The sequence below is a fragment of the Rissa tridactyla genome, chromosome 7 (genome assembly GCF_028500815.1).
Source record: "Rissa tridactyla isolate bRisTri1 chromosome 7, bRisTri1.patW.cur.20221130, whole genome shotgun sequence".
Taxonomy (NCBI): domain Eukaryota; kingdom Metazoa; phylum Chordata; class Aves; order Charadriiformes; family Laridae; genus Rissa; species Rissa tridactyla.
Genome location: NC_071472.1, coordinates 39945134 through 39957449, shown reverse-complemented (window position 1 = coordinate 39957449; position 12316 = coordinate 39945134). Strand labels below are relative to the sequence as shown.

General features: G+C 44.7%; 1 protein-coding gene across 1 annotated transcript in view; it reads right to left on the bottom strand.

Annotated features, from left to right (window-relative positions):
- Nucleotides 1-12316, bottom strand: part of UNC80 (unc-80 homolog, NALCN channel complex subunit) — a 130114-nt gene that overhangs the window by 50078 nt on the left and 67720 nt on the right. The window contains exons 29-35 of the mRNA XM_054210195.1: nt 9553-9750; nt 6434-6541; nt 5583-5721; nt 2334-2515; nt 1824-1955; nt 1421-1607; nt 276-407 (exon numbers count right to left, since the gene is read on the bottom strand). Of these exons, the coding sequence (XP_054066170.1) occupies nt 276-407; nt 1421-1607; nt 1824-1955; nt 2334-2515; nt 5583-5721; nt 6434-6541; nt 9553-9750 (1078 nt within the window). The remainder of the gene's footprint in view (nt 1-275; nt 408-1420; nt 1608-1823; nt 1956-2333; nt 2516-5582; nt 5722-6433; nt 6542-9552; nt 9751-12316) is intronic.

Below are 12316 nucleotides of genomic sequence, written 5' to 3'. Positions count from 1 at the left end.
GAACCCATTTTCTTTTTGATGAAATCCCATTTCATTACCATTTTTCAGACAGAGTGCTCTCCATGGCACTACTCTGTAAATGAAACGTAAGTGAGGGAAGACATTGTGACAGCAGGAGTGAATAAAATAATGCAGGGCAGAAGTTTATTATAAAGTGGCTCAAGCTTGGGAATACATTCAGCAAAAGGAAATGCCACCAGCTTTACGGGTCAACAGGAAAGGCTTCCAGTGGATGAAATCCTAGGAAAGGATATTCCAAAATGAAGTTAACCCACCTTCTGCACTGACTGCTGACCGCACTGACCAGACAGAGCCACGGCGGAAAGAGTAGTTCCTATGAGATGTACTGGAGGTGCAGGAAGGACTCACAGAGAGACGGCGGGAAGCCAGGTTGGCAACTTCTTCTACTGACAAAGAGAACGGGAAATGTCAATCCAGATCCAACTGACAGACTTTAGGAAACTTTCTAAAGGACAGCACTTACAACCAAATTGGAACACTGAAAATTCAAGTCAGGTAACACTCAAAAGGCACAATTTAAAATCTATAAAGACCAGTTAGGCAATTTTCTCATGCTTTGGGAACCAGCAGAGCATTGTTCTATGAGAGCGTTCAGTGCTTTGGTGAGTCACATTGTAACTGAGTCGGGTCTACACTTCTTTTCATCTCCTTCCTGTTAACCATGGTGGTTGCTAGTGCTTAGTTTTTCCTAAGAATTGGGATTTCTGCTCACACATTTCCAAATGTATGTTTAGATCTGAACATCACTGCACCCGCCTAATGACACATACCTTGGAATGCCTTTAATGAAATGGTTGTGCTTGGTTAGCCTGGACCAAGGAAAATCCTTACCCAAAGACTAAGCTTTTCATGACTCACATCATGTAACTTTGGCCATCTGCAAGCTCAGTACTGAGGTTGAGCTGGTCATCTAGGCTCCCCAACTCATCACCATAAAGGCTGAAAACTCCACGGGCAATTCAGCCTATCCTAAGCCATGTATCCTAAGACAGATACTGCCTAAGGGTGATTCCTTCCACACTTTAATTATTAAAGGATTGAAGTTAGGAAGCACAAATTTCATTCCTAGTGTCACATATTCTCATTGTGTTCAAAGCTCCAAGATGCTGGGAGCTTTGAGATGTTAAATGCTGTCAAGTTCCACTGAAGTTGGGGGAGAGGGGTAAGGAGGTTCAGGTAATACGGCGAGCATTCAATACGTCCAAGGTTTTGTGCTTTTCTTGCACTAATTTTTAGTCACACTTTTTCTCTATGACTTGGACTCTTCAACAAATGGATGTGGTTGTGACGTTTCTAACACAACAATGAATGTTCCTGGACATCACACCCCTAACCAGCGCTATGTTGGTGGCAGATGCTCTCAGGTTCCTGGAATGCAGTTCCTGGCCCTGGAGCACACCTTCTTCTTCCTGCTCTGAGCTTGGTGTGCAGGTTGGCTCGTAGCAGGCCTCCTGGGTGATGGGGATGGCAGTGATGAGACTGGCTTCCCGGCCCAGGCGCTTCTTCTCTTCCTCCTGCTGCAGGTTCTTCAGGATGTGCTCCGCTCGCTGATGGGAACGCGACACAGCTCTGGCTGAAAATGACTTCTGTCAGGAAGAAAAGAGAAGAAACCCAGCCTGAAGCTGTTTAGTTAAGATGCACGCATCCTGTGTTTTCTGCCAGAGACCTTAGTGACATTCAGCAACTGTTTCTAAATACCAGACCAGACTAGTGCTAGATGAACAGAGATTGACCAGGCGACTCCTCCTCTATGCCACTACAAAATAGAAAACAGTGCTTACTCTCACAATGTCTCTGCTTACCGACTGATCTTCATTTATAGGGTCTTGCACACTCCCGCTGCACTGAGGGACCCAGGGGGGGTCAAACATTGGCACAGATGGCATCCCCAGGACAGGAGAAGGCAGAGTGAAGTTTATACTCGGAGGAGGGATCTAAGCAAAAACATGAAAGACATTTTCTTACAGCAGACTATTATTAATGTCAGTACTGCTAATTGAACATGAGCACAAGTACCCAAGAAATTAATTACTTCTGCAAATTCTTCCCAACTCCGTATCTCCCTACACCGTAACACCACGTGTGGCACACATTTATTTCTTTCTCTGATGTTTTTCCTCACCTGTGTCCCCATCACACTCTGCCATTTTATATAGGAGTTCTACTCATCACCTCCCCCACCGGTCTGACCTACATGACCATTTTTTTCTCTAAAGAGATTTTCAGGCAATTCCATGGCAGTGTGTCATTACACATCTATCCCACCAGGCAAGCTCTAAACGGCAACTTTGTGTTTCACATGTCCTGTGTACCTTAAAGATCTGCTGTGCTCCCTCTTCCATCCTTGGCCAGACTTGATACCTAAATCTCCAGAGTGTGTGAAATTTGAGAATGGCATTCAGTCTTTGCACTGTCTCTGGGTGATGAAATTCAGACATCAGCATGTCAGAAACGGCCTCTGGCACTTTCACAGCACACAGCAGGAACATGGCAGCTGCAGGGAGACAACATCTGATCACCTGGTTTCCTTAATAATGTGTTTATTTGGCAGAGAAAAATTATAGCTGTACAAACCCCACCAAAAGAAACTTAATCTTGGCTCCAGAAATGAGATCAGCAGTCTACCAAACCTAGTGAAAATTGTACTGCTTCACGAAACCAACCACATGTGATTCCACCTTTTGGAAGCCACACAGCGTTTCATGTGACGCTTGTAAAAGGTTCTGGAAAACCCACTTTTAAAATAAAACACAGCTTTGCTCCTCTCACTAAAATCTCAGTCATGGCTGGTTTAAAATAAGAAGCATCTCTTGACGTAACAAGACTAATTCAGTTTAGCTTTCAAAGATCCCACTGCCAAGTGATTTCTGCGATGATTAATAAAGGCGGGTTTAATGGAAGCTCAGCCTTCCCGCCAGAGCAGGAGGCAGTGCCCCAGTAGAGGTCTCACCTGTCTATTTTCACGGACAAAACCAAAAAGAAATGTTCTCAGTTAAATGGGCACCATGCAACAATCACAGTCTGCTTCCAAAACAAAACAGAGTTGCTGTGAATTGAGAGACAAAGGACCAGATGACAATGGAAAACAGCACAACAGAAGTTGAGCTGAGCCACAGTTGTTTCACTGGAACGTATTTGAATATAAATAGACATAGTCCAACTCCAGAGCATGGAGGCCAATTAATAGAGATGGGTATGTGAGAGGCATTGAGCAGGAAACAAAAGGAGAGGGAACAGTGTTGCTGTGGGAGGTGGGTGGGTGTCAGAGAGGCCACGGCCTCTTGGACCAGTAGATCCCATTCCTGCTCCAAAGTCCTGCTTCAGATCTGTAGGAACTCTCCCGTTTCACCAGCTCAGGGAACTTTCTACTCTTTTCTCTCTTCAGTGTAACTATGTCAAGTCAAGTGCTTTAAAAGTCCTCATGCTGAAGTAACCGAAAAAAGAAATACAGTCTTGGAAGGGGTCAGTAGATGGTGCTGTCGTACATTAGCACATGTAATTTATGCTGGGGCTGAAATCACTCTTGCTACTAAAAATGCTACTACAGACCCTCAAATGTGTTTTAATCCTCCCTTCAGGAAGGGGAGAGGGAGAAAGATGTATCTCAGAGGCTGCTCCTCCTCAGGAAGAGTGGCAAAGCTTTGACCCCTTCCCTGTGACCCATGGTAAGTTTTTGGGTAACAGAGAAAGAGTATCCAAAATTATTCCCCCAGAAAGGGACTTGAAGTGCACTTGAGTGCAGTTTCAGGCAGCTTGTTTTTCTTCTTTATTTTGCTCCTTTCTCTTGCCGCCTGCATATTTAGCCCGGGAAAGGCAAAGGCGAAGGGGAGAGCGCAGAGGAGACCTGTGGGCTGAAGTGTGCTGTGCACTGGTGGAGCCGACGCAAAGTGAGTGAAGAACATGAGATGTGGAGTCAAACAATGGACTTCAGGGCGGAATTCATTGCCAGTTGTGGTAAATGAAGGACTGGTAAATTAGACTGTGTGGCGAACAGGGGAGAGGCGCCTGAGGAACACTTCAAACCTCTTGCATTGTTAGCAGCTTTTGATAAAATGTCTGTAATTTAATCTCCAGTGTAAGAACACCTGTGATGGCTGCCTTAGGTGTGTAAATCTGGGGAAGATGACAAGCTTTAAGCCATTTCCTTGGTTGCTGAGGGAGAAGAAAGGTAGAACTTGAAAGTTTTGGGAGACTGGCTTACAAATAAATTTGATTGCTTTAATTTATGCTTTGTTTAAGCAATCTGTGTGTTGCATGTGAGGGATGTTCACATTTTCTAGGGTTGTGGCTCATGATTTCTGAACACCTGGCATTAGCACACACTGTCTCTGAGCATTTGGACAGGACAGTACGACTAGGAAGGGTCCTCCTGAGTCACATCATCTAATCCCTTTCACAAACTCTTAAACCTGAGTGCGTTTGCTCTCTTTTCTAGTGGTTAGAAATTTTCTGTTTCCAAGGTGAGAGAAGTCATAAAGAGTTCACGCTCAACTTTATGCTACGTGGCTTAAATAATTCTTTCTCCTTGCCTGGAGAGTATCAACAACAGTATCGCCTCTCAGTCTTCACCTGAACCCATTAAGTAAGCATACTCTTCGTTATTCCTCCTGTCCTAACGGTCATTGTACCTCTCCCATGTATATGTCTCCTTCTTCAGTGATCAGAACTGTGTATGGATATCCTTTACAACAGCATTAATAGTTTGAATCTCTAATGAAATGTCTCTTCTGACACATCTTGACTGTATTTGTTGTTTACACAGCTGAATTCTGCTGAGAAAGTCAGTCATCTTCTGTCCAACTGATATACTCTGAATTCCTCCAAACCTCTATCAGTTCCATGGAAAAAGATCCAAGCTCATAACAGAACAATTCTTCTTATTCATTTGCAAGGACATAATCTTATGCTTTACAGTAATAAATTTCATCCCATGTCTGGAATTTCTTTTTAAATGTAATACTCTCACAGGTATATGATGTTCTAATCTTCTTCTGTCTTAAAGATGCCTCTCAACTATGTGTCATCAGCAAATATCATCTGCACAATTTAATAACAAGTGGAAGTGAAAAATTTAGATAAATACCATACCATAAGACTCATACCACTAAGCAATGCTGCTGTCTCCACGCACCACGAGAATTTTCCTTTCACCACAACAGAGGAGCTATGACAGCTCCACTCTCATCCCCTTTCTCGGTTTTCGTATTAGCCCTCAACCGATACTAACAATTTCCATGAGGCAACATACAAAATACTTCAGGAAAATCTCTACAGATTAAATCACTGTGTTTCCTCTGCCTAGAAACACAGCTTAATACAAATGCTAATTTTGATGCTCTCTAATCATCTACCACAACCAGAGTCTGAGATATTGCCTTCCTGATCCTTCTGACCACCTTATTTGTACTAAGCACAAAAACACATGAAGGTCTATGAAAACCAAACAGTCCCCAAGAAACCCTTGGTGGAGACTCCTCCACTACAAAGCTGCCTCGCAAGGCCCTGCGATCTCCCTAGTTGTGCAGCCAGGGTAGCCATGCTGAGTGGCTTTATTCTCTCACCTGCTGCTCCAGCCATGTGCTCATCCACGCTGAGCAGGAGCTCCCACGCTGCTGGCTGGATGTCCCCATACATCTCTTCCGTGAGGATAGGAGCTGCCTTGATTAGCAGGGACAAAGGTGCCGGGGAGAGGCTCATTACCTGCAAAAAACCAAGCCATGCCTTACATCTGAGCTGCGCGAACTGTCCCCAGTGAACAACACACTGGGCAATTTTAGCCTAGTTTTAGTCTGCAGATTACCCGCTGATAACCTCTAGTTTCAGCGATTTCAAATACTACTCAGTAGAGTATGCTTTCAGCCTACACTAAAAAGAGCAGTGTTTGCAAGCTAGATCCGTGAGTCTATTGCTAGTCACTCATCTCACCAAAACACTGATAAAAGAAAGGCCAAACTCTCTCAAGGTGGTGCACAGAGTGATACAGATCCATGAAAATCTCACAGACTGCCAAGAATAGGCCTGTGAAGAGCCTGTTGCTTCTTCAGGAACACTGAACAAGGAATAACAAAGAAAACGATTGCTGTAAATGGACAGGTTGTATTTAAACACATTTGTGGATTTTTAAAATATTTTTTTATTTCAATCTTTTGTATCCCCAGTTTTGATGCATGTGTCGCTATGGGAAGCCAGAGATGTAGACTACACATTTAAAGGATTCTTTGACAGGGTTACGTTCAGAGGCTTAAATTTAGCATTACTCAGCTGGGGAAAACACGCAGGGCTGAACTGACTGATATTTAGGAACGGCAGTTCTTCACGGGCTTAGAGATCCATATACATTTTCCTTCTTGTTGCAGTCTAACCTGACCTCTATGTACCAGCCTCCTTAACTAGCACATGGCCTGGTCAGTACCTGGTGCCTGATGTATTTTAGCATTCCAGAGTCCTTCTTCCCTTCCAAGTTGATATCGATCACTCTCTTTTTTAGAGAAGGAGTTCTCAAGCATGACTTGTCTGAGCACTGAAAGGAAAAAAACAACAACAACAAAAAAAAAAGAAATCAGAGTTCACATTTAGATTTCCCAAAATGTGGAAAGGGAGGAGGAGATCATGTACGAGAGAAATTTCCATACCTTAGAAGCTGTCTACTACCAGAGCTGTAGCACAAAGCCTCCTCCTGTGCTGGCAACAGGCCTAGTATCAGTGAGATGACATATCTCTTCCAATTTTCTTCTCTTTTTAACAACGCTTTTCCCAATAAAAGCTTACGGCAGAAGCCAGTAAACCAATATGAATGTGCTGTGTAGTCTGACAGGTGGCACACCCGTGTATTTCAGGAGAACAGTACTTTAAGCAGGTTAGAGGTAAAATGTCTACAGCCTCCCTCTAAGAATTACCGAGGTCTTTAGTGTGTACAACATTGATTCCTCTCAGCTACACTGATCTTCTCTTCTTCTTCAGACAGCATAAGGGACAACACGTCAGAACTTGCGCTCATGTCTGCCTGAGAGCTGTCCCTAGCAGATTGCCCATGACAGTGATAATGACAAGTCCTTTTTACGTTCGTTATTCACAATGCCGGGAACTTTTCCCAGAACGCTAGCTTGCCACAGACTCTTCAAGCTAGTAGCCTGCTGATTAACACAGGTGTCCTTGTTTATCAGAGAGCTCACAAGTCCCAGCCAGGTATGCACGTTGCAGCTACCCCCAGCCTTTCACCCTGCGAGCTGTGACAGTGAGAGAGAGGTTCCTCTGGAACCCAGGGAAACGTGGAAATGGTGCCCATGCAGTCAGAGAATGACAGCACTTGAAGAATACCAGAGCATGAGGAACTGGGATGAAAAGTCTCCTGTTACATAAAATTCAAAAGTTATCAACTGTCGTCCCGCAGTGAGGTCTGTACAAACATGGTGCATGTGTTCATAGGAAACCTTATTTTCCCCCAACCTCTTTTTTCCTTTCAGTTGCCTAAAGGCTTCGATGGTTTGACAGATGATGAAATGTGTATCGCTTTGCCTTGCAATTCAAAGTTGGAGATGAACCACCCCACAGTAATGCACAGTGTTCCTTTGCTGCCTTTCATGAACGCTGCCAGCTGCTCATCTCCAGCCTGCCGGCTGTAGAGACCATGGCTGCCTCTCTTCCTAAATAACTGATACAGCACTTTTCTGTGTCAGAGGAAATATATGGGGCTACTGTTTCCAGGAAAGCAGAATCATTATCTGTTGTTTCATCCATTCTGTGCTTTGTTCCATACAAATACCCTTCAATTTTCTAACTTGCCAGGAAACAAACAATCTGCTGGTTGATGAAGAAATATTATGAACTCTCCTACTCCTTCATTTTCTGCTCACAGCGATGATAGCCTCTTTACCCAACTGAAATCTTGATGAGAGTTTCATGAACACTTTTGTTTTTAATGTTACTGCAAAGTAGTTGAATGACTCCGCTGTTACCGGCATTCAGACTAACTGTAGTCTGTCTACGAAAATATTAACCAACTGTTGCCATGATTCAGTTGGTACCTGGGTGGGCACTTTGCTGAAAGCAGAAATGTATTTCCACTGAAGTTAAAGGCACCACTTATCTAGCTAAAGAGGCACAATCTTGTTTGAATACCCTGCTGAATTGGTCATTAGAAGTGTGTCACTAAAGACACTGTAACATTACTGACTGACATATACAATTGGAACAGCTCTGAGAGCTCTGACCTAAAAGAAAGAAATTATGCAAAATTTTACAAGAATTTCAAGAGTAATTCTTATTAACAGATGAGAAGAAACATGAAAAAAAGAGATTGGACTCCAGGGGTTGATAAGTAGAGGCCATAAAATAACATTAAAATTCAAGTGAGGTTATAAGCTTTTAAATGACCTTATCAGCAACTAAGATTCTTCCCAATCAATATATATTATGTTCTTTCCATAACACTAAATGACTTAATACGTTGGGGTTTTTTTCAGCAGAGCTGTGTTTAGAAAGGGCTGTGTTCAATTTGTCATGAAAGAACTGTTTGAGTGCATTATGCAGTCATAGAATCATAGAATCTTCATGGTTGGAAAGGACCTTTGAGATCATCGAGTCTAACCACACACACACCAAAAAAAAAACCAACAAAACCCACAACCAACCAACCTACAATCTCTGCCACTAGAGCATGCCCTGAAGTGCCAAATCTAGATGTTTCTTAAATACCTCTAGGGATGGTGACTCAACCACCTCCCTGAGCAGGCTGGTCCAGTGCCTGACCACTCTTTCAGTAAAGTAATTCTTCCTAATATCTAATCTAAACCTCCCCTGCCACAACTTCAGACTGTTTCCTCTGGTCCTGTCATTATTCACCTGGGAGAAGAGGCCAACCCCCACCTCTCTCCAACCTCCTTTCAGGTAGTTGTAGAGGGCCATGAGGTCTCCCCTCAGCCCCCTCTTCCCCAAGCTAAACATGCCCAGCTCCCTCAGCCTCTCCTCATATGACCTGGTCTCCAGACCCCTCACCAGCCTGGTAGCTCTCCTCTGGACACGCTCCAGCACTTCAATGTCCCTCTTGTACAGGGGGGCCCAGAACTGAACACAGTACTCGAGGTGAGGCCTCACCAGTGCCGAGTACAGAGGCACGGTCACTTCCCTGCTCCTGCTGGCCACGCTATTCCTGATACAAGCCAGAATGCTGTTGGCCTTCTTGGCCACCTGGGCACACTGCTGGCTCATGTTAAGCTGGCCGTCCAGCAGCACCCCCAGGTCCTTTTCTGCTGGGCAGCTTTCCAGCCACTCTTCCCTGAGCCTGTAGCGTTGCTTGGGGTTGTTGTGACCAAAATGCAGGACCCGGCACTTGGCCTTATTAAACCTCATACAGTTGGCCATGGCCCATCGATCCAGCCTGTCCAGGTCCCTCTGTAGATCCTTCCTACCCTCCAGCAGATCAACACTCCCACCTAGTTTGGTGTCATCTGCAAACTTACTTGAAGGTCCTTGAAGGTAATGATGACCTGCCCAGACAAACCCCAAATCATTCTGCTTTTTCCATCTACTCACTTCCTTTTGCTTTTTGCCTCTTGCCACACTGTTCAACGTGCTGTTTTCTCGCAGAGAGTCCACTGTGTCTCCATACAGGAGTTTGATGGCCCGGACGAGACGAGCACAGGAACGGCTGTGATGGAGGTAGCAGTGTGGGTGACAGTAGTCAATGTGGGTACATATGAAACTTTGCTGGTTGCATAACAGGATCATAACCTTGAAAAGAAGGAAAAGAGCACAGTCACCTATAGAAAAGAGAGTGACAGGAACTGCACAGGGCAGTCGGTGATGGGGACGGTCAAGCTAACTTTTCCACAGTGTAGGTGGGGAGGCATGAAGCTCAACACAGATTTTTGAAAAGGGGTGTGTGTCTGTGCAGAGCGCCATACTTGCAAGTGATTTACAAACTAGGCATGGCTAAAGAAACATTAGAGTTAGCAAAGCAAGGAGACAGAATTGCTGCAGATGCGTACGTTCGGCTGGTGGCAAGATTAAGGCTGAGGAAAACCAGTATTCCCTCAGTTTGCAGGAAAGCTGTTGTATCACGACGCTGAGACAAGGGCTTAGACTGGAAATTGTCAGCTACTCAATCATCCTTAAAGCTGCAAACACGCCAGGTTCGGGGGTTAGTTTCCTTCAAGGAATGGGGAAGGAAATGTCTCGGCATGCCCTCGAGTAGGAATAAGCTGTGCCAGTTTTTCTGGTTGTGCTCGGGTAGGCCACCCAGCCTAGCCTTACGTTAGCTGGCTCAGCTACTGTTCCTAGTGGTGCTGCCATATGGCAGTAAGGAGCTCTAAAACCCACCTAAGAAACAGAGTAAATATTTGGGCATGTAGCTATTCTGAGCCCTGCTTTGCTGCAGCAGCACTGCTATTAGTCCCTAAACTAATTAATTAAAGACAGCCTTGGGTAAGTCTACATTTCAGTGACTGGTCTATGGTGTAAATCCGAGGGTTTCTTCCTGGAGGAGCAGAGCCCGGTCCAGCAGCTCTTTGGTCTTCATGTTACACAAACACAGCCGCTTAGTAGCATTCTGAGCAAAATGCACAGGCATCCCCAAATCATTCACACCGTAGGTCAAAACTGTCTTTTATGAATCCTTCTCTTCGTGCCACAACCTCATGCAGAAACGCCCAGAATTACCAGAGTCTCTCCTACCTTTTCCATCCCTTTATTGTCTGTGCAGCTGCAGTCTGCTGGCTCTCTCAAGTAAGGCAGGCACATCACTCTCAACCCTCAAATATTTAGCCTTACAAAAAGTCAGGATCTTAGTTTAAAACAAATCTGTGCTGCTTATGTGGGATTCTTGTCTTCGCCTGCCTGTTCTGGCCTCATGTGATTTTGGGGTCAATCAGGAATAACTCAAGCCACTAGTCTTGTATCAATGTACAAATGGTATAAATGTGATCAGCCTTGTATCGCCTCTACCCAGCCTCTGGTCCACTGATACAACTTGTAGTTACACAACACTGACACAGAGCGAGGACACCATGCTCCAGGCTGCCGTAAAGGACAGGTAAAGGAAGTGCTGGTGCATGCATAGAATTGGAAGCAGTGATCCTTTTGAGTGGTTTTTCTCATGACCATTAAGTAAAGCAGGTTTTTGCTTTGCCTGTAGTTTTAGTGACCATCCACCCACACCTTCTTTCCAACAAAGAAAAAGAGCAAGTTCTCATGCAATATTGATACTTGCGTGGCATTAACTGGAACAGGTGATTTTTCAGATCTTCCTTTCTCCTATGCAGGCCAATCACACGTAAAGTGAGACAAACATCTCACATTCCCTTCACTTTATGCCTTGTGTTCATGAGTCCATGTGTCCTCCCACACTGAGCAAAGGCACCATGATTTATCCTAAGCTGCTAGCTAGGGAGATGCCTTTATCCTCTAGCAGTTAATTGCCTAGTACACACTCCCATGTCTAAAACACTCAGTTTAGTACACTGGAATTTCCAAACCTGACAGAGAAGCAGGGTAGTCCAGAGCCTGAGGTACTAGCTTGGAAGACGTGACATTCAGGTTCCCCACCCTGCCACCCTCTTCCAAAAAAGACTGCTTTTCAAATCAAGAACTGCTTCTGACATCGCAGTATTAGATTAATCTTGTTCTTGCCCACATCCCATAGGAATGGGGCGGTGGAGAGCAGACTATGGGAAACACCTGGGGGAAAGAGGGGGATATCAATTCCTTATTGGCAGCTTGTCTTTCCCAAAGGCAACTCAGAAGTCAAATGCACCTGTCCTCATACACACGTGCAGGATACAACCAACCTGTACACAGGGAGTCAATCCAACTTTTCTGGAAAGCCCGTGCATAGGGGCACACTGACCATACTGCGCCACGGCAGAGTGTCACGAGGAAACAGAGGTAGAGGTGTGCAGCCCTTGGATACCAGTGGAGTGAACAGTGTAGACTTGCCCAACGGACTTTTGGCATGTCTAAATCATGGGTACGGAGATCACCAAAGGCATGTCTTAGGCTCTGCACGACCAAACCACGTTTGCACTGTTGTACTCCCCATCTGTTGGATAGAGTCGAAACTACAGAGCGCCCTGTTGGGTTAGACAGAATCCATCTAATGGAATGAAAGAAGATGTTCCAAAAGTATTTTTTGCCCCACAAGATGCGTAATTAAGCTCATTTTCATAGAGTTAACGGAGACAAAAATATGTAATTGGCTCTAAAAGGGGTTGGAAAAACTCCCTGAGGAAAAGTCTTCTGGTAGTTAGCAAACATAGTGTTCACAACAGAACTGCCAGCTCAAGCAGCTTCTAAAACGCCA